The sequence below is a fragment of the Gadus morhua genome, chromosome 2 (assembly GCF_902167405.1).
Source record: "Gadus morhua chromosome 2, gadMor3.0, whole genome shotgun sequence".
NCBI lineage: Eukaryota > Metazoa > Chordata > Actinopteri > Gadiformes > Gadidae > Gadus > Gadus morhua.
In genome coordinates, this window is record NC_044049.1 from 8,017,396 (window position 1) to 8,040,490 (window position 23,095).

The 23,095-nt window shown below is 48.9% G+C and overlaps 1 protein-coding gene across 1 annotated transcript in view; it reads right to left on the reverse strand.

The window, feature by feature from the left end:
- The window catches only part of notch3 (notch receptor 3), a 33,758-nt gene extending 17,536 nt beyond the window's left edge, over positions 1-16,222 (reverse strand). Inside the window, exons 1-8 of the mRNA XM_030339042.1 lie at positions 15,925-16,222; positions 14,696-14,768; positions 4,287-4,429; positions 3,791-4,126; positions 2,880-3,002; positions 2,332-2,565; positions 1,962-2,117; positions 1,421-1,606 (exon numbers count right to left, since the gene is read on the reverse strand). Of these exons, the coding sequence (XP_030194902.1) occupies positions 1,421-1,606; positions 1,962-2,117; positions 2,332-2,565; positions 2,880-3,002; positions 3,791-4,126; positions 4,287-4,429; positions 14,696-14,768; positions 15,925-15,985 (1,312 nt within the window). The 5' untranslated portion in view covers positions 15,986-16,222. The remainder of the gene's footprint in view (positions 1-1,420; positions 1,607-1,961; positions 2,118-2,331; positions 2,566-2,879; positions 3,003-3,790; positions 4,127-4,286; positions 4,430-14,695; positions 14,769-15,924) is intronic.
- Between the last annotated feature and the right edge of the window lie 6,873 nt (positions 16,223-23,095).

The following is a 23,095-nucleotide window of genomic DNA, read 5'->3' on the forward strand; positions in this document are numbered from 1 at the left end:
TGCAGGGGGGACATAGGGATTGTGAAAATTCAACACACAGAAAAATAAACAGGACAAGCAAATAGTGGCCAGTAGACAGGGTACATCGATGGAGACTTTAGCTTCGATTTCATCCCACTGTTGTGTGTGTGTGTGTGTGTGTGGGTGTGTGTGTGTGTGTGTGTGTGTGAGTATGTGTGTGTGTGTGTGTGTGTGTTAGAGCCACTGAGGGCACTGCCTGCTAAACTAGGTGTTTAACGAGCCGGTGGGAAACTGCTCTCCCCCTCACAGGAGGAGGAGAGAAAGGCTTTTTTAATCAAACTATCTCAGCGGAAACAACCAAAGGGGCCAAAAGAACAATACTGCATCAAAGCCTCCCGAACACAAACTCCTGATCCCACTGTACTGAGCTGAATCGCCACAGCACCCTACTAGTGTCCAAAGAGCGCTACCCCTCCTTGGGTCAAACCCCTCACTTAGCCCGACCCTGTCATTTATTCACTGTAATGGAGGGCTCCTCTCTTGAGGTGAGGCAGAGGGTAGCCGGCTAGTGGGAGGCCGGTGTGTGTCTGTGTGTGTGTCTGTGTGTGTGTGTGTGTGTGTGTGTGGAAACGGGACACAATCAGCAACGCCGCGCAAGCTTCGCCAGGCTAGCCGCTGATGATGAGGAGGAGGAGGAGAAGGTGGGAGGAAGGGCCCTGTCTGAGGAGGCGGGGGTAGATGAGAGGGATGGGAGGGTGTAGGGGGGGAGTGTGTGGGGGGGTGGATGAGGGTTGGTGGATGGGGGGGTCTGGGAAAAAGGCCTCTCTGCCTCTCTGTGTGTATGAGGGGTGCAAAGTGGAGCACAGAGGGCCCCCATTGTTCGGCTCCATTCCCACCACTCCACGGCTCATTAGTATTCACAGCACACTCCTCCCCCCCTTGCGCCTCGGCCCTCTCTCCCACCCCAGCCCTATAGAGCAAGCTCCCAGCTCTAATTTGTATAGTCCCCAAAACCCCAGGATGCATGCGGGACTACGTGTGAGAGTTCCACTGGGGGCTTTTTTTCTTTTTTTTTTTTTCTTCAGGGTTTTGTTTTGTTTTGTTGTGTCGTCAATGAGCGTCCAGACCGAAACTCCGCTTCACTGTCTGGCGCGTTGACACCAAAGGAAAAGCCTCTATTACCGACGACATCAAAGCACGCCCCAGAGCTCGCGCGTTACATAACTTTTTTGCGGCGCGAGTTATCACAGTGGAACAACCTTCGGACACATTATCCCCGATCAACCTACTCCCGGGGGCACGTCTTAGGGTTGCTTTCGGTGAAACTCGGGGGGGGGGGGGGGGGGGCAATAATAATCAACTACATTTTTGGACGTTTTTAATCCAAAGTGTGAGTGCGTACGTTCTTGACACAGGTTGCGTGGGAGCACACTACGCATGCATCGAAGCAGAAGCGTACCTGGCATGCAGATGCAGGTGAACTCTCCGATGCGGTCCAGGCAGGTGGCGTCGTTCTGGCAGGGCATGGAGAGGCACTCGTTGATGTCGATCTCGCAGCGGGGGCCGGCGTAGCCCCGGCCGCACTGGCACTGGAAGGATCCCTCGGTGTTGACGCACTTCCCGAAGTGCTCGCAGGGGTTGGCGCCTGGGCGTGTACCAGGTGAGAAGGACATCATCGTCAGAGGCAGTACAAGTATGGTATGGTGTATACATAGCGTTCTGTTTGTATTATTGTTATTGTTTGTATTTTGTCTGAACGACAAGGTGCCGCCTGGGTATGATTTTATTTTAGAATCAGCAGAATAGTGAAAAAGAATGAAAAAGTCTACACAAATACTAAATAAAAAATACAAGATGAATAAGAATATAGTTCATAAATAAACTTAAATAAAGAATTACAAAGGGAATTATCAACTATAATAAATTAACAATTGAGAAAGGATGATGGCCAAAGTACGGACAAAGGCCAGACGGAAATGGAGCCCATCTAAAACACTCACCAATGGAGCACTCATCCATGTCCTGGTTGCAGGCCCCTCCCACAAAGCCAGCAGGGCAGGTGCAAATGGCTCGGCCATTCAGGGGGTTGGTGTCGCAGACCGCCCCCTCGTTACAGGGGTTACTAACACAGGCGTCATCGAGGTGGCACAGAAGACCTGAGGGGGAGGGCCACAGGGATTTACCGTTCGTTATCCATACGATTATAGGCCGATCGCGGAGGCAATTATATAGAGAGAGTGAAAGGGAGGGAGAGAGGGGGAGAGGGGGAGAGGGAGAGAGGGAGAGAGGGAGAGAGAGAGACGATAAGACAGAGAGAGAGAGAGAGAGAGAGAGGATAAGACAGGGAGAGAGAGAGACCGTGGTGCCCACCTGTTTTCCCGACGGGACACTCGCAGAAGAAGGAGGCCACTCGGTCGTGGCACGTGGCGCCGTTGAAGCAGACGGCGATGGCGCAGTCGTCGATGTTCTCGCTGCAGTCGTCGCCGGTCCAGCCATTGACGCACACGCAGGTGTGGCCGCCGATGGTGTTGAAGCAGGTGCCGCCGTTGTGGCAGGCGTTGGGCTGCATCAGGCACTCGTTCACGTCCTCCACGCAGTACTGGCCTGAAGGGATGGGTTTGCGTTCGTCAGCTCTTTTTTAATACAGGCATTTGCTTTCTATACTACTACTCGAGTCAATCTGATTTGTATAGCCCATAATAGTATTTACAGACTCGTATGGCTTTACAGGCCATGTTCCATGACCCCGCCAGTAGACATAGCCCACCAAAATAGCAGAAATATATATATATAAATAAAGAAATAATTAGGATGAAAGAAGGCTTGAAGGAGCACACAGAAAGAGGGATCTCTCCCTCGGGGGACAGGAGTTGCCATAATAGACGTGTTTCTGACTGGGTATAGGTGGTTATTCCTACCTGTCCACTCTGGAGCACACTGGCAGTTGTACGTGTTGACTCCATCCACACAAATGCCTCCGTTCATACACTTATGTCCCGGGCAGTCGTCCACGTTATTCTCACAGTTGTGCCCCGCGAACCCTGGGGTCAAAGAGAAAAGCAAAAGGATGGAAAGAGTTGACACAAACATAAGTATAATTCAAATTGCTCTCCCTCAGTGTGCATAAACCAAACAGAAGTCCACCCACCCCGGACCCCCCCCTTGACAACCACTTAGCAGCATTACAACTCCCTAACTCCTGTCATGGGTTTCCCATGGTGGTGGTGGTGGTGGGGACGAGAGTCCGCAACGTGGGGCAGTAAAAGACGTGCGGCGTGAGGGGGGAGTGTTTACGTCTTCCCATGGCCCGGTTCCCAGAGCCCGAGCGCCAACCGCCAGCGCTCTCTTGCCCCAGAGGTCCGCGCTCCCTGCAGTGTTTGCTTGTTTTATCATCTCTCGCAGTTTCAATGACTTCCTCTCTGGCAGGAGACATTTCCTGTCCGCTCCCCAGAGGGAAGCCAGAAGGCCCATAAAGTTAAATTCCTCGGAGCGGCCACGGCATGAGAGCGTGCGGGGGCTGCCTTGGTTGACTCCCACGCCGTCCCATCCCCATCTCCCATCGAGTTCTATTAATAGCCCCCCCCCCCCCCCCCCCCCCCACTGTAACCCCAAACAAGCGTCGGGAGTGCAAGTCCCAGATCTGTGTGTGTATATGTGCTACGTCATAAGCCTGGGAAAGGCCTGGCCCCTATAGCGCCGGTAGTGGGACGTGGGAAAACAGTGGGAGAACGCTTCGGAAAATCTGGATTTGGTTTAGTGTTAGGCATGTCGGGGAGTGTGTTGACACAATGTGTTTTTAGAACAATAACAGAATGGCAGCCGGTCGTACCTGGCAGGCAGGCGCACTCGTAGGTGTGGTCGCTGGTCTGGCGACACGTCCCGCCGTTGAGGCACTGGGAGGGCGCGCAGGGCAGGGTGGCCACCTCGCAGGCGCGCCCGCTGTAGCCCGGCGGGCACTGGCAGCGGTAGGAGCCATGGTTGTTGATGCAGAGGCCGGCGTTCAGGCACAGGCCCGGCTTGCGGCACTCGTCCACGTCGCTGCGGCAGTTCTTGCCCTGGAAGCCCGGCGGGCAGGAGCAGTTGTACTGGCTGTTCCAGTTGGCGCACCTGGCCCCGTTGGCGCAGGGGCTGGTGGCGCAGGCGTCAACCAGGCCGCAGTCCTGGCCTGCGCGGGTCGGAGACGATGGAAAAAAACGTGTCAAAATGTGTGGAAGCATTTGACAACGACGTTAACGACAGCAAAAAGGATTGGGTATCCTGTTCTCTACACAGGCGTTTTTCCTTTGGTCGCCGTTCAGGGGCAGGTTGATTTCACACGGCCGTACCTCTGAAGCCCCGCTGGCACACGCAGCTGTACTGGGGGACCCCGTTCAACAACTGGCTTTTGCACGCCCCTCCGTTCAAACAGGGCGAGCGGTGACAAGGGTCCAGCTGCCTGCAGAGAGGTCCCATGAAGCCCGGCCGGCATCTGAACAGAACACACACACACACACACACACACACACACACACACAGACACACAGACACACAGACACATATACATGTTAGATGAGATGAGGCATTTGGGACACTTCTGTGAAAAACTACCATCAAAGTTTGCTGCTGCCGAAGCCAATGCAGCCTCCATTCTCACAATGATGCATGAGGTTCCTCTGGACTTTTGGCAGCAACTGACCCCCCCCCCCCCCCCCCCCTCCCCCCCGACACCTTGGCAAGGCTTGGTGCCTTGCTCATTGCTTGGCAGCGGTAGTGCCCCGGGGGGCGTTGGACTGGATTGCGTCGGGCTTACAGCAAAACTTGGTTTTTCCCCTCCCTTTCGAAACCATTCATAAAGCAACGGGCTGTGAATTGGATGAATGAGACACATGTACACACAGCAACCGCAAACACAGGCCGGCCTTGTTTAGAAGCAGATATGGGCAGTCTCTCCCTTCTCGGTCTTTAGTGTGCTTTTCTACGAAAGAGACACGATTGTGCACGACTCTCAGGTCATTCTTGCTTCCCTCTCGCCTTGAGTCACTTCCAGCTGGGAAAGCTCCCTCTCTCCATGTCTGCTTACATTCCTACACTATGAGGGTTTTTCCGCACTTCGGCGCTCGCTCCTGTTCTCATACATTGACGAGAGCAGCACACCCAGAAACAAAACACTGGGAAGCCCTTTTTTCTTCTTCCTCTTCTTCGAAAAGAAAAAATCGCAGACTCCTCAGAGAGCTACATTAACACAATCTGAAAAAAATGGCTTCCCGAATATCAGCGTCGTCGACGCGGCCTCGCTTCGTCATCTTGATGAATAACTTGACCTTAATGTTCTTTTAATCGCTCTTTAAAGGGGCCTTGGGGAGCTGGGGGCAGGGGTTGGACCGGTAACTCTACACCCCCAGAGAGAGCTCCTGCCTGGGGACGGGCCGTTTGATGCTGATGACAGGGCGGGCGATGGCGGGAGTCGCGGGACCCTCTGGGCCCTCCCTGGGGCCATCTCTCTCTCTCTCTCACCGAGGGAGAGAGACCCCTGGGCAGGAATCACAAAGCGTTTCCCCCTCGTGAGCAGCAGACATTCAGACAAGGGGGTTGTTTTTCACCTTTTATTGTGGTTGTGGTCCCCCCCGGGCTACACCTCCTCTTTAATCCACACCTCACCCTGTCATAAGCTCTTAAAACAAGCGTGCTCCGGGGTATTCGCGGATTAATGTAAGAAATAGATCCAGACGCAGCACCCAAATATCTGCTTTGTTTCTAGCCACTTGGTGCTATCTCTCTCTCCCCCCCCTCCCCCCCTCCCCCCCTCCCCCCCTCCCCCCCTCCCCTCTCTCTTGAGACAGACTCCGGCCCGTCCGTTAAATACGAAACACCACTTGCTGCGGCCATGTTACTAGAGAGTGCGAACAAATCTCATCCATCTGCAAAACTCTGCACCCCACCCATTTGCTGGCTCGGCTTCCCCCTCACCCCGCCCCCCCCTTTCCACAGTCCCTCCCTCACTCCCTCCCTCCCGCCTTCCCTCACCCTGTCTCCCCCTGCACGCTGAGAGGTCAAATGCCAGAGGTCTCCAGTCTGATTGTGATGATAATGTCAGTCAGGCAGGGGTGGGAGGGGGTGGTGGCACAGGAGCGTGGGGTTCGGCGGAGAGGAGGAGGAGGGAGGAGTGTGGGTGGGGGCTGGGGGGAGGGGAGGAGGAGGAGGAGGAGGAGGAGGAGGAAGGGAGAGGGGCAGGCAGGGAGAATGTCATGTCATATTTCCTGTAATCCCCCCGTCTCCTGCTCTGAAAACACTCGCGCTCACTGTGAATCCACACATCCCCGTTGCCCGGGCAACCTTACAGACGAACAAGCAAGCCCCCCCGACACCCTACCAAATCACCCACCGCCCCCCTCCCGTCCCCTTGGTTATTTGTCATGGCGTGGCTGGGTTTATTTAGAGGCAAATTAACTATGTCTGGAATCTAGGGTGTCACCAAAAAATGAAACCAAGTGGTGGGCACAAAGAGGGCTTTCGAGGGGCCGCAGGAAGAGCGCTGCTTAGACGGCTGAAAACCACAACACAGACTGACAGTCAAACTATGCTTGGGCCATTCGGTACTCCGGACCATTTCACCGCTGAATAAAGCTTAAGAGCTACAGTCTTAACGGCGGTCCGTTGTCCTCCTCCTTCTCCTCCAAAAGGCCAACACAAGTCTTTATGGGAAGAGAATAACTTACAGCTGCTTCTAGGAAGGGTTGTGGCGGGCTGTGTGGCTCTGCATGTTCGATACAATCAGAGCTGACGGAAGGAAACTGCCAACAAAACGCAGAGGTAATAGGGACAAATTATATCAGTGTGGCAATTAGGGGAGGGAAAAAGTTTTGAGGAGGAAGTGCGCAAAGGAATCAGTGTGTGTTCTGGAAGAGCTCGCTCAAGAACGGCCCTGGCTGGAACGGAGCGCTCACAGTTATTTGTCCTCCAAAAACACAGAGCCCGGCAGCCGAAACACATTCTTTTGTCTAGACCTGAACCGCGGCCAACATGTTACTCCCATAACACACTAGTCTAGCACGCTCTATCGAGAGAGAGAGAGAGAGAGAGAGAGAGAGAGAGAGAGAGAGAGAGAGAGAGAGAGAGACTCAGAGACAGCTCTTTTCCTTTTTTCTCTCCTTGCACCTGAGAATAGCCCTTATCAGTGGGCTCTTAACGCCCTTGTGGACTCCAGGAGCTGCACCTCCCTGCACCTCGTGGATGGGGAGAGCAGGTGTGACTGCAGAGGGCTGCGGTGTTGAGCAACGAGTCCCCGTGATCCATCGGGGACAGGAGGAGGGAGGGGGGGGGGGGCGAAGAGACCTGGGTAATCTCTTTGCGTCATAACAAGTATGAGGGCCCACGCCAGCTGCAGTCTCCGGCACCATGCATCTGTCCGCATCTGTCAGCGGCCGGACTCTGGATGTCTGGCATGTGCCTGTGTTGATAGGCTTTACGCTATAACAATGCTATGTGGACAAGCACACAGGGATTCCAGCCCAGCGCTAGACTCACAAGGCCCCCGATGCACACACAGGCTGTCGCACACACACTCTCAGTACGATATGAAACACACCAAAAAACGCATGCATAAGTCACTCTTAACTGATGCAACTTCTGGGGGGAGTTTTAGTAACGGCATTGCTGTAACACCGCAAAGCAAACAACCTCTTGCGACATGCATCACAGAGCACACCGCACACACCCACGCGGCAGGCAGGGACTTACAAGCGTCGTGAACTCATAAAAGAGGTGGAGGTCCACACTGAGAAGGCATTTCAAAAGAAGTGAGAGGGGAAAAAAAGATTTAAAACTTTTAAACAATGCCATCCTGTATGTTGTTGTTGATTGTTGATTTTCTGTGTGTTTCCTCTCTTCCCCAGGGTTGCGTTGTTCCCTTGTTCCCTTTCGATAAAAGCCCTTTTGATTTATGCGTGTGAATCGCGGCACCTACACACTGGCCTGTGTAACACAACGCCAGTCTTCCTGTTCGCTGGGTCATTGCGGCGGGGGGGGGGGGGGGGGGTAACCTGAGCTCATCCTCTTCCCCACAATAGCTCGCTCCTCGGCCCGGGGTCGTGGAGGCGACTCACCTGTGGACTGTGGGCTGTAATCTCGGACAGGGTTCATACACCCAGCTGCGTTCTTTTCACTGAAACAGCAGAGGAGAACACTCACGTTTCTCCCAAACTAAATGGACAATGACACACCGGGAGCACACCGGAATCACACCTCATGGAACGTAAGGAGGGAGTAGAACGTGGTTGGATTTTCTCGCGTTCACTTTCTGCAGAGAAAATGTTAATTGTTGAAACACCTCAGACAAAAATGTCTCTGTGAGTCTGCAGCTTGCACGTAACAGGGTTGAGGAAAAAAGCAGTAGTTTCTTCAGTCCTTTGTGAGAGTCCATACTAACACCACACTGCCAACAAGAGCACCCCCCCCCTCCTACCCAGAAACCCCTCTTCTGCTCGGCTCTCTCCACATCTAGGCTCTCCCCTTTCTCAGCAAAGAGCTAGATTGGGGGTTGGGTAGCGTTTTGTGGCCCAAATAAAGGAGCCAAAGTAGTCAGAACCCCTTTGTGTGAGGGTGGGGTGGGGGGGTGGAGGGGGGGGGGGGGGTTGAGGGAGGCGGGGGTGTAGGGGGGCAGTGACCCAAACAGCCAGTCTTTTAGGTCTGAGTTTACATGGACCAACAGTCCTGTGCGGTAGCCTGGCAACAGTAACCCATGGTGGGGTAGCAATAGACAGCGAGCGAGAGGGAGGGGACTCAGGGTGTGGGGAGGTTTCATGAGGACAGTGTGAGAACTTTAAAGGGACCTACGCAGGTACGATTTGGTGCACATGTGATGCCGATTCACACTGATCACTAGTCGCTTCTCGGAAGAAGAGAAAACAGGCTGTGTGTTCTACGAATTTCACAGTTTGAAGTCCAAAGTTTACTTTTAACAATGGTGCTTCGGCAGACAATGGGTGTATTGAAATCTCCAGAAGGCGGTTTCCCCTGCACCCCCATTGCATGAATATTAACTATGTGAACATCAGCACAATTAACTTTTTCCCAAAGAAACGCAAATATTAATGTTCAAAAGAAGGAGATTGTGCGATCTAGGTTTTTAGGGAGAGAGATAGTATTCAACTAAAAATAACTTGGGGGCCTATTTCTCTGCATGGCGAAGTGACCATGCAGAAATTGTCACAAATAAGTCACACCTCCATGAGAAAACAAAATTTATAATATATAGTTTATTTTTGTGGAATCCACTTTCCTTAAGAAATGTTCTTGAAATTTTAGAGTAAAGAAATAGTCCTCCTTGACATTTTTGGAATAGTAAGCCATTTGCCCATAACCACACTGCATGGATCCCAGGGTTGAGGGCTTTCAAAGCATTCCTCATCAGACACAAACCACCAAAACCCCACCCACCCCTCCACCTAAACTGAACCAGACTTCTGGAAAAACATTGAAATAAATACGTAAGAACGTTTTTTGCCCAAATAAAAGAGCAACACCAAAACCTTTCCAAGGTATTTGGGCCAACATTCTGGGACAAAAGTAACATCCATATGAAATTTTCTATGGCCTTTCTAACACTCACACCCTAGCCCGGGTTTTTATTTGTTCACTGTATGTGCTTCCACAACGTGAAGTGCAAGAGGAGTGGAATAAGGAATCCAGCTGACATTAATAAAATCACACCGTTAGAGTTTATGGCTGATGGTAAAAACTGTGCAACACATTGACCAAGTTCCAACCAAACTCTCAAACATGTTCATGAAGTCTAGGGTTTCTTAATAACACACAGCTTCACTTTGATAAGGCGCGATTAACCGGCGTGAACCCATAAAACACTGGAGACCTTTCAAATAATGGGTGTGATTCCCGCTTATCTTCTAAGACATCTTTAAAACATCAAAAAGCAAATAACCGTAGCGTGGGAACGCTCTGACGTTGTCTTGCCTTGCCTTGTATTAAGAGTGTTGCACACATTTAGCCAAAATGTTGCTCCGATCTCAGGTTCCCACCAATTATTATGCCTGGAAAATGTAGCTTTATGGAAAAATAAAGATCCTTTCCTTCAGATGTCAGAGAGATGGATTTTTCTACAGTGGATGAAGAGTCATGGTGCCCAAAATGAGACTCAAGAGACCAGACTTATCCCATTCTAAGCATGCGGTTGAGACATGCGTCTCCAAATTGACTAATCATAACGTGAATCATGGCCAGGCCTTCCTTCTGCCAGCTAAACGATAACAAAATGTCTGACCGTTGACTTGACGTGAATGTGTGCGTGCAGGAGTGTTTCTCTCCCCTTGTGAACTCATACTCATAATAGCTTGTAATGACTTTTCTTCTGGTAAATGATTTATGCTCACGTCATGGGACCGATGTTAGTCGTTTGGTATAAGAGAAGGAGGAGAAGGAAGAAAATGAACAGGGGATGTCCGCTTTGATTTGAAACCTGAAGGACACGATTAAAGGCCCAGTTAGATAGAGTTACTCGAACTACGCAGATAGAGAGAGGATGTGTGTACTTTGGGGGGAGGGTCAGAAGGCACCACTTCCTGCGAAGAGGGCCTGGGAAACCACAAGTCGCGTACTCTTTTAAAAACATTTTTGCTGCTCATGTCCCCTGAGAGAAAGTGGGACCACCAGCTACCTTTGATGATCCAAACTTCCGTCACCACAACTTTCCCATCCTCTTTCTACAAGCCGCCCTTCCCATTCATCGCCTACCACCAACAGGGGGTTTGCTCCTTCTGAGCCCAGTTGGACCCTGGCATGACCGATGGCTCCATCTCCCTGTCAGGCCGTCCTGACTGATGAGTTGGGCTGCTACGTCGGGCTCACAAAATGGCAGAGCAACTAATTGCAAATCAAACAGGCCATTCCAAGCATGCCTTTTCTTCAATGACACTGGACTGATGGCATTGTTTGAAGGCATTCCTGAGTTGACTGCCACAGGGAATGGATGGAAGCGGTGGACAATAACCTGAAAGCCACGCACGGACGGCATGAAACCTACAAGGCATTCCTTTCTAATCCGCCGTAGAAACACCAAAGAGAAAAACATGCCCGGTGGTGCTCTCTGGGCCAACAACACAATGTAAACAGTGGTTGTTTTGTTGCTATCCATGAGTAAGCATATACATGAATATGTTACACACTGGCGTGGAGACCACGACTTCATGACGAGGAACAAAGTCTCAATGCTATTGTTGCTGAATTGAAAATAAATAATAAGAGACCAGTTCACGTGAATTCAAACTACGATTAAAGTAACGTTTCCCGGCTTTCAGCAAACAGTAAATGAAAGCAGGGGAGACGGTCAGGGGACGGACCCCCTGGCACAACTTGCGGTACAACGTCGACAATGGCTTCAGTGTCTTCTCCCTGTCAGGATCTTGAGCTGTCCTCCTCGTGGAGTCTAGAAGCTACCCGTAGGGTCATTAAAATACAACACTCAAGATTTATAGGCTCACTTCCCGACCAAGGTCAAGGCCAAGGCGGCAATAACATACAGAGAGCCACTGTATCGCCCGCTGAGCACAAAATAGATGGTTATTCATTTTTGTACGGTGATATGAGGAGAGGGAATGTAATCTGGGATGTGCCACTGAGAGGGCCAGAGGCAGACAGAGAGGGAGGGAGAGGCAGAGGGAGAGGGAGAGAGAGAGAGAGAGAGAGAGAGCGAGAGCAAGTCAGAGCAAGACAGAGAGAGAGAGAGAAAGAGACAGAGACCAAGGGAGGGAGGGAGAGAGAGAGAGAGAGAAAGGACTTGTGATACAACAACTTGGCACAATGAGCGGCCCTTTGTTGCGGCTGCACTGTGAGAGATGGAACATATGCTTGTGGAGCTGCCCGTGAGCTACCGGCTCCGTTGCCCCCACGAGCTTGTCTCCCCCAGCATGGGGGGCAGCCGACCGCTCAATGGCAGCACCTGGCCCTACGCTTCCCCCCTTTGTCAAGATCTGACTTCGCTGGATTACCATCACAACATCCACCAGCTGTCCTCTACGCAACCCCCCCCCCCCCCCCCCCCCCACCGCCTGCCCTACCACCACCAACACACACACGGACACTTAAAGCCCCCTTTTTTTACCCCCAACACCCCGCCCAATCCTTCCAGCTGGATCCTCTCTGAATGACACCCTCTCAATCTGCCTAATTATCTCCCCTCCGGGCTCGCCACTGTTGCCCTCTCCAGGGCCGCATTCCACTGGTGGTCTGCGAGGGGGCAGCCCTCCACCAGAAAGCACTTCCTGACCATTCACCCGGAGGGCGGCCGCACCGTGACGGACAGACTCTCGGCCCTTCAGTGTCAAGTGCAAAAAAATGTGGTGTGAAGTTTTAACAATCTGACACACACACAGACTTTAAGGGTGGAGGAGGGCAGGTTGGGGGAAAAGCCCTCGTAGCATCCGTCATGACTCATTTATACAGGTGGGGAATGTATTTGGTGCAAGGATTATTATTCTACACGCGTACAAATGATCTTAAAAACTACCTGTGTCAAGATTTGACCATAGCCATTCACCAAATTTCACTTTTTTGTGGTTCTGGTGATCAATCAAGGCCATGTAGCCACCTGTTCACCCGTGCATCAGCCACATCGCCCCTGCTACATCCTAGGGTGTGACTGACTAAAGAGGGCTGGGTGGAACAGGTGTGTGAGGATTACTCTTGTAATCCTGTATCCTCTACTCTGGCCTGGATACCCAAGGAGAAGGAACAACACTGCCAGTGACCCATAAAGAGGCATGACGCAGACAGGATGGGCTGGTTTAAGACAAAAAGCCAGCCTTCTACCATCCTTCTCCTGGATCTATATTTTATGGCGGTCAAGTCAGAGTTTTCAAGAAGCATAATGCAACAGTCTCGGACAAGGTCAAAGTGGGCCATCGGAAAAAGGCGCCCTGAGTGTGTTCAAGCAAAACCTCCTTTTTTTTTTCGTGGAATCCTTTCCCCTGGCCTACTCATCTCGTCCACCGTATCTGCCTCGGTCCACTGTCCCCTTTCTTCTCCACCTCTCCCCACCCTGATTCTCTGGGTGCCGGGTTACAGCCAGGTAACCCAGCGGAAGAAAGGATCCTTTTTTCCCCCAGTTCGGGATCTCCTGTTACGCCAGGCTCCCTTGGGAAGGGGTGGGGTTGCCTCAACACTCACCTATGTCCAGAACTGATCTGAACCACCCCCACCACCACAACCATCCCCCCCACCCCGCCCCGCTCCACTGGCCTGTCCTGCCGTGGTGCCTTCAACCGGGCGGCTGTGGTACGGGAGTGTCCCCTTTCTACTGGACATTCCTTCACTTCACTTTTATAGTGCTCGTCCTGGTTATCTGCATTGCGAATCGTGCGCTTGTGATTAGACAGAAACACACACACACACACACACACACACACACACACACACACACACACACACACACACACACACACACACACACACACACACACACACACACACACACTGGCTCCCACTCCCCCAACACATCTACACAAGGCGGACAGAAGTTAACCAAACAAAAGGCAGATTATGTTTGAAACTGTTAGGGTTTTAATTATTGTATATATGTCATATAGTGCTACAAGCCCATTAGCCCAGTTGAATGTCTCAGAAAGATCTTTGCCTTATACATTGTGCAGCGTTTGCAAACCGGCCATAAAATTACACATTTACCCATTTAATGACACCGCGTGTCTGGGGCCAGCTAATGATTAAAGAATATAGGAATGTGCCAGCACTAGTTCCTAGCTGCACATATAACCCAGTTACACATTGTTTGAACACACTAATTTCAACTGTCACAATCCTAAAACCGTTGGCTCATTTTGACAAAAAACAGAATTTAAATATAATGTTTTTTTCTAGTTTACTTTTTACTTTGTACTTAACTTTCTTTTTACTATTTGTAAGGGAATGTGCTTCAAATAATGACTTGCCTCAGTTCTGCTTGTGACACATCTCTAGTGTGACCTCTGCATTAAGGTCAAAGGGTGACCCAGGATTAGAGAAAATAGCCTAAATGGACAGTTTTGGAGGGAAGAAACTGGCCACCAGCCAGGTATTGTTTAGCCAATGACAACCCCAGTCTGAAGCACCCACGCATGCTTCCTACACCAAGGGAATAAAAGCTCTAATGACCCCCAGGCAAGCCCACTGTAGGGTCTTTAGATCGGCCCCCTGCCCCCACCCCTCATCCATCGGAAAAACAAAGGCCTTATCTCTGTGGAAAAGATGAGAGCCGAAGCAGAAATCTCACAGAACAGGCGGGAAAAAACAAAACAAGCGAAAAGTGAACAATTCCAGCTAAACCTAAGTTGCGAAATGATCGGTTGCTCATATCGCTTACTGAAAAAAAATAAAATCAGTTATGGTAAAAGCAGTCATTGTAGGAACAGTCAAATGATGTAATTGATGTGGGATCAAAGCGGTTCAACAGGTGCATGAGGTGTTTGAACCAGCTCAACATGCAGAGGCTGGTTGATGCCAACTCTCTAATATGTTGACACATACCCAGGGCTAGTCATGCAGTAAAACACTTTTAAGTTGAAAATGGGATATACAGTGTTGTTTTTGAAGATAGCATCTAATCATATCAAATCGACATGACGATGTGAAAACATGTAGACAGAAGGGTCTGTATTCGTTAATTTGGCAACTGTATGAAGTTTCAATGAAAGACAAGTCAGAGCTGTAGGGAAGGCGTTAGGGAGTACATCCTGGTGGATTAAACACTTACATGCATTTGAAGGGTGATTCTATGCATGTGCCACCATTTTCACACGGTCTGTTTTTTTCCGAGCAGTGGTATCCTGGAATGAAAAGGCACAGTGTGTCAGAGTCAGTTAAACCAACAGCCCTCAAATGCAATCAATATGATGTCACTTTATGTTGACAGGATTAATGGGGAACCGGTTATGTTATCATAAACTCCATAATTTAATCTGTCAATTTAAAATAAAGCTACTCTGGCTGTGGTTGTTCTTCCCACTGCTGGCATTTTGCAAACACACCCGCCAGAGCATTGACTTTCCTTCTTCTGAGCAACCACAGATAACAATTTTGTTTCCAGACAATGAAGATCTGTTTATTGCAAATTCGGCCTGAGTTTGAAAACAATTTAATGCTCAACGATACTTTCTAATTCAACTCATCTTATTAGGTCGTTTGGTGTTGTAAGCAATATAAATGTATTCTTGCAGCAATTACCCCGTCCGCTAAAGAGGATTCAATTGTTTCAGCTGCTTTGTGTAGAGTTGGGGAGTGTGGGAGGGGGGCAAGCCTCGACTCATCACTCCGTTCAATGGCTTATTACACAAATGCTCACCCTCCCCCCAAACCAAACCAATTTGAATTTCCCTTTTAAAATAAGTTAACCAAAATACTAAATGCATTGGAAAGTAATTAGCATCTTAGGCATCAGCTCGTGTCTTTGCTAACGGCCGTTAGACGCTGATAGATTTTTTAAAGTGCATCTATAGGAAGCGGGGGTCTTTAATCTCTCCGTAACGTCACTGCGATGCTCCCACGCAAGTGAGTTTTACAACTTTATCTCACACACACACACACACACACACCAAACAAGTCGGAGGTGGGTCAGATTAATACAACATGTTGAGTAGTCTTTTCGGTCATCGATTTTTTTTTAATTTAGGCTAAATTTCCCAGCGCGCAGTAGTAAAATAGATAGGTAGGCTACTTTCACACGTGTGTTTAAAATCATTCAGTCGCAACCGACTTTCAAAAATTAGCCAACTTTTAAAAACTGTATCATATAGTACTTCTTTGTTTTGATGATATATTAATCCACTGTTGGTGTGCATCATAATTAAAACTATTCCCGTTAGAGGAAGGTAGGTATGGATCCCTACGACGTTATTAGAATCAAGTGATATTGTCCAGGCATGTAGTCCACATAATAACCGGCTAACTTCACGTTTTTTTAAGTCATTCACAGCGTTGTCTTACCTTCACAATGACAAATTAACAACACAAATGAAAAGATTATCCATGGAATAGTCCCTTCCATTTCGGTGGAAAACTTTCCAATTCTTCTGTAAAATATTAGCAGTGATACATCCTTTTAGAAGTTCACGTGAATGTAAAAGCTCCAAGGTGGATAGGCAATCTTCATATATTGTATTTATTTTTTTAGCTCAAAGCCAAAAAACAGCCAAGAAAGCGTAGGTCCAATCCCGTAATATCCTCTGCAGCACGGGCACTGCTGCTGTGCGTCTTCACCGACCTCCAGAAACTTTGGAGCAACTTTCTTCTCGCGCTTCCAGTCGCTGGTCCGAGCTGGTATTACTCCGCCTCCTTTTCTCCTCCTTGCCGCACCCCCCTCCCTCGAGACGGCCGCTATTCCGCACACAAGTAGTTCGTATTCCCGTGGTATTACCCGATAGTTTTTGGGCCATAGGACTTTACACGCGACGCAGACATAAAACCAAAACGTTAGGGAGATATAAGAAGTGTAGGAACGATTTAATGGCCGATAGGTTATAGCCTGGTCTGAGTGATTTCGGTTGTAAGCTGTATGGCTCTAAAGACTTGTTACATTTACACCTTCATCACCTTCCCTAGATATACACTTTTTATAATGATATTTTACGTTTTACATTTACGTTTTATAAATGTACCTGGAGTGTGTTTAAATCCTACCGCACAGGTTTAGTATACAAGTGGCAAACTTAAAGTTGAATGAAAATATAAATGGTTGATTTCCCAGCCATAACAGATAAGATATGAACCTCACTTTGCACTGCTGATTAATCTGGCAAAGTCCCACAGAAGAATTTGAGAAAAATGTGTAATGTATAATTATGACAACTATGTTCACCAATTTGTATCTGTGCCTGAACCTTCTCCTCTTTGATATAGATATGCTTCTACCGAAGGGGCTTTGATATAAATTAATACATTTCAGGCTGTTCATATGCCTCATATCGGTTCAGGTGGTTATAGGCTTAGGAGTCTTTTAAAGAAACATTAAAAGCTGTGCTTTTCTACTACGTACCATTCCAAACTCAAACCCTCTTCAATTCACTTCTACCTCTGAAATGTACCAAAAGGAAGTGAAAACTGTAGTAACTGTATTAAACTATACACACCGGAGTGCACAATAACCTGTTTGTTACTATGTGTTTACATTGGCCTTTCTCTCCCCCCCCCTAGCCCCCACCCCCCCAACCCAAACCTCCAATAAGAGCGAGTGCATTCTGTTTACACGGGTGGAAGTGATCAGAGCCGCCATTCTTGTTGTCCCTTGGCCCATGCGCTGGCGTCGCGCTGCGGAACCTCCTTCACGTTCACACCTCCTCCAGCTTATGGCCGGGCCGCCGCAGCAGACCCTCATTCTGTGCAGCCGGCGCGTATATAGGGCCCTGGGTTGTTGTTCTGCGCCACAGAGCAGAGCCCGTCGCTTACAGAGACAATGGCCGTGATTTGAATGATAAAAGACGCTCGGCATTATGACACAGTTTTCTTTCTGCAAGGGGGATAGAGGAGGAGGGGAGGGGGGGGGGGGGGGGGGGGGGATGGGATGCTGTGGGGGAGAGAAACATGCTAATATTCAAGGACGTCCCCCCCCCCGTCCCCCCGTCCCCCTCTGTTCACCCAAACACCCCAACATCACCCCCCCCCACCCCCCTGCAACCCCCCCCCCAAAAACTCTCGTTCCTGGCCTTGAATAAATTACGTGGGGAGGCATGAATGTGGCTGGCTGGTTTTTGGAGTGAAGTTCGTTAGTGCCTGTGTGACGTCATCTATAGGGGTTCAGTGAAAAGAGACTATGCAGGCCAAACAGACACCTGCCTCGTTTGGCCCATGATAGAGCACTGTGCGCTGCCATGAGTAACATTGTCAATGGCCCAGCCCAGCGATTGTGTTGTGTGGAGCGTTCTCGCTGCACGCTGGGCTCTTCGCAGCCCTTAATTGGACGTGTTTGTGTAATCATCCTCAATTGTGATGGACACTAGCGCTAGACGCAGTGTTGCACTTAAGATATACATGTTGGAGCTGTGTTGTCTCAAAGGTGTTTTATTACAGGCTATTGCTGTATCATGATTTGCTTATTATGATAACAGGTGCTTGTGCATCAGAATGCATCATTCGATATTTTTGTTGTTGCAATATTGTGGGTCAAGAGTTAGTATTACTTTAAAATCCTAGATCGAAATATACCGGGAACTAGGCTAAGATCTTGCATGAGAAATGCTGATGCAGTTTCAAGCACAAGAATTCTTCGCCATGACAAATTATTATGACAGACATTAATTACTAAACAATGCCCCAAAAAACATTACTACCAACATATTTACTAATAAATGCTACTATGCATCGGGTAAGTAGGGGAGGCGACATTGTAATGGAGCCCAATACTTTATAAAAATATCTTTGCAATGATATTTTTTAACTACTCTTATGTGAAATTATCGCAATATAACGCAATTGTAACATTATTACTATTGTTATGAAACGTATATATCCTTATAAGGGTTGCGGCATCCTCTTGACAATGAGATCATAGCACTGCACTTTCATTTGAAATTAACTATCTCTGTATCTCTGCGATATAACTGTTAATACAATTTCCAATGTTAGAAAAAATGGCCACATAAGATAATACCAGAATATTATCACCATAGTTGTGGCATTGAGTGGTGAGGGCAGGTGGAGCGGAACCGGGTGATAAATTGCACTCTAAATTGATGGGTATCATTTCATCTCTAGACTGGTGCCCATAACACATCTGTGTGTCGGTGTGTATGTGTGTTTTATGTGTGTTTATGTGAGTGTGTGCATTTATTTGAGTGTGTGTGTGTGCCTGCATGCATCTGTGTGTGTGTGTGTGTGTGTGTGTGTGTGTGTGTGTGTGTGTGTGTGTGTGTGTGTGCGTGTGTGTGTGTGTGTGTGTGTGTGTGTGTGCATTTATGTGAGTGATTGTGTCTGCCTGCATGCGTCTACGTATGTGTGTGTGAGTGCGTGTGTGTGTGTGTGCGTCTGTGCTTCTGTGTGTGTGTGTGTGTGTGTGTGTGTGTGTGTGTGTGTGTGTGTGTGTGTGTGTGTGTGCATGTGTGTGGGTTTGTGTGAGTGTGTATGCGTGGTAGGGTGGGAGTGTGTATGTGTCTGTGTGTGTGTGAGCCAGGTATTTCAGCAATGTTACATCCTGCTGTTCATGAAGTCTTGAATCTTCTTGTGTAACTGGAGTTGGCTGTCACAAAACTTTTAGTGTGCTGTTAAAAAAAACCCTGCATTCCTCTGCCTTTTGTTTTACTTTAAAATAACGGTTTGAGGGAATCTCAAAGATCTGGGTTTAACCTCTGAAACAATACAGAGAAAGGAACTTTAGTAATGTTGCCCAATCCTGTACAATGAACAAGATTGGTCAATCTTGCCCTTGTATTATTTTCACTCCTTTCTTGTCATATTACCGTTCCGAAATTCCAACCCTTCTTCACTTTATTTGAATGAAAACATAAACATTGTTCTTCATCTTAAGACAACATCTTTTTATTTTGTCAATGGAATTCAATCGGATATAGTTTATACCTATTATAAAGGTCATAGGCAGTTGTAGGCTATCATTCTATATTTTAAACCCTTTTTACTGTCTCTCTCACACACAGGCTGACACACATTCAAAAGCTCTCACTCACACACACACAAACACACACACACACACACACACACACACACACACACACACACACACACACACACACACACACACACACATACACAAGCACACACACAAGCACACACACAAGCACTCAAAGAAACATACTCACACACACATACACAAAGAAAGACTCACACACACACACACACACACACACACACACACACACACACACACACACACACACACACACACGCAGAGACCAAACTTAGGGAAAGACTCTCACTAACTCAGACACACAGACACATATGAACAAACACAAACACACACACACACACACACAAGCAAACACACACACACACACGCACACACGTGCAGGCACAGAGAGGGGCAGACTGTGTTTTGTTTGTGTTAGGGGAGACAGTGTGAGAAAGGAAGGGCTGCCGTCAGAGTTCTCGCACGGGACTCAGGGGGGGGGGGGGGGGGGAACTCCAATCAAACAAACAAGATGGTGACAGCAGCCAGGATTTATTACGCTACTCACTGTTGGGAAGAGAGAGCAGCACTCCCCCAAGCTTCCTCCTTTGAACCCTCATTTGGACGGATCTCAGCGATGCTCACAGGGTTCGGAGCTGCGGATGCGCCGGCTCTCCCCCTGGCGCACCATAGCACCATGCTTCTGGATGAAGCCGGCCCCCTCAGTGTACAGGTACTCGCGTGCCAAAAACGACAGGTCAACATTCGAACGAGCCGATCGTCGTTCTCACGCTATCTGATTGAACCTCAATCAAATATCGAAACAGCACACGCACAGTCACAAACACACACACACACACACACACAGATTCAAGCACGGATGCACTCACACGCATTTGCACAAAATGCGAACCCACAGACACTCACACGCTGTGATGCAACGTCACGTTTTTTGTTATCTCCCCTGATGATACTGTACGATGACACGGGGGGGAAGCATTGAAAGCCACTTAGGGAAGAAGACCACCCACGGGGGTCACAAGAGACATTAGTGCTAACCCAATGCTGTGTCACCCTCTTATCACCTCCCTCCCTTCCCTTATACTCACCCTGCAGGGGAGTAGGCTAACACGTCAGTGTTTTCTTAAGACGATGTTACAAAAACACCGGAGACGTTTCTAACAAGGTGAGGGTAAGGGTTATCTGGTTGATTATCTTTATGACGCGTTAATGACGCGTCGTACCAAAACAAACATGCATAGAAAACCGTCTCAATTCTTTGATATGCCTCGTGTTGTTTTCAGTGAAAATAAACCGGGAAACCCTAGCAGTGGAGAGTAAGCGGGCCAATCGCAATCCTTTCTTCCCTCTGTTAAGTCGATGCATATCCATTCTTGGGGAACGTTATCTGTAGGGCCGGTATCGCTGGGCTACGCAGCGGAACGAAAGACCCACCAGGTACCTCAGACCGGCTTCCGACCTAGTTCAAGTACAATTTACCCTGTAACCTGAAGTCAAAAGAAAAAAAAAAGATGGAAAAAATATAACTGCGGTTATCTAGTACTGTATATGTTATGCATATTTGACTAAATAATTATAGACTATATTTCATCCAAAAAATATATCTTTATTGACACCATTGGTGTTTCAAACACTAATAAAACTTAAAGTACGTTCTTCAATGGTATCTCAATCAATCTCATGTGATTTGTATGCCCCCGCAGGCATTAGGCAGGTCAAAAGTGCAGCAGATACATTTTCTCCTGTAATGCTTAAAGAGCAAGCCCGCTCTGTGTAATAGCGCTGCTAATAGGCGGTCTCTCTGGACACAGTAAATGTGATGACTTTGCCACCCAGACGAGACTGATTTACGTGGGAAAATCCCTCAGAGCGCCCATGGAGTGTGTGGAGAGGATTAAAGACACTCTTGATAAAAAAAACAACGTCATGGCCTATCAGCCATCAAGACCCCCTACGGACAGATATTGAGGCCAATCGGAGTTCAGATGTCTGGGCCAATCAGGGCTCCGCTCTCTAGTCTTTATTAACCTGCTGTATCACTGCCTTATAATCTTTTGATCTCCTTATGATCAGGGTTTGGCTGGATAAGTACCCTGACCTTAAGTAGACTGAAACACTGAGCTGAGAAGATTTCTTTGTCCAGTCTCTCTCTCTCTCTCTCTCTCTCTCTCTCTCTCTCTCTCTCTCTCTCTCTCTCTCTCGCTCTCTCGCTCTCTCGCTCTCGCTCTCTCGCTCTCTCTCTCTCTCGCTCTCTCGCTCTCTCGCTCTCGCTCTCTCTCGCTCTCTCGCTCTCTCTCTCTCTCTCTCTTTCACTCCATCTCTCTCTCTCTTTCTTTCTCTCTCTCGCTTTCATTCTCTCTTACTCTCTCTGGCTCTCTCTCTTTTTTCTCACACACACACACGCACGCACGCACGCACGCACACACACACACACACACACACACACACACACACACACACACACATGCCCATTTGCACGTGCACAGCATGTGAGACAGAAAAAGCCTTTTTCCCTCTAAAGTAAACACGCGGGAATGATGGATCTTTATTTGAGTTGTGTGAAAAAGTGTTTGACTTTCACACAAGGCCTCTAAACAGTTATTAAACCCGACTACACATGTGCTGCTCACAGATTCTTACACCGGGAGTCAGAATCAAATGCTCGTTACTTTACTTAATCAACGCAAATATTGTCAGGGTCCTACATTGAGATACTCCCTTTCATCCTCAGCAAATTGGGATTTGGACGGCTCTCTGAGTTGCTATTGTGTCTGTGGGGCGATCCATAGGAGAGGGGGGGGGGGGGGGGGGGGGGGGGGGAATTATTGTACTAGTCAATGAATGAATGAGATGGGGGGGCTATCATTCATGGAGATGGAATACGTGTTGTCCCGTCCTGAGAATATGTAAATCTACTGGACTGGGCAGGGCCCGGCCTCCCAGTTTGCCCACTCTGGATGCATTAGCAGTGAGAACAGGAGGGCATCGGGTGCAGTGAGCCGGTGCTGTGGAAGAATGTATTTCAGATACATGTTGGCCAGCGTCCAGCTGGAGGGAAGTCAGGATGCCACGGCTTCTCCTTTCCATGTGAAACAACTACTTAAGACCTCTGTGAACAGCTGCCGGACAGTGCCCCCCCCCCCCTCAACCCACCAATCATCTCCTCCCCCCACCCAACCCCCTCCAGCCCCACTCCACCAACACCACCTCCTCCTCCTCCTCCTCCGCCTCCTCCTCCTCTGCAGGGCTGTAAATCTCGGTGGAGGACGGAGGTGCCGGCGACTTGCTGAAAGGGGTCCACAGAGGAGCCTGGGGTCCGGGGCCAAGAGGTCAGCGCTATGCTAGCAGGCCCTGGTGCCGGGTCTCTCTCTCTCTCTCTCTCTCTCTCTCTCTCTCTCTCTCTCTCTCTCTCTCTCTCTCTCTCTCTCTCTCTCTCTCTCTCTCTCTCTCTCTCTCTCTCTCTCTCTCTCGTTCTCTCTCTCGTTCTCTCTCTCTCTCTCTCTCTTTCCCTCGCGTTCTCTC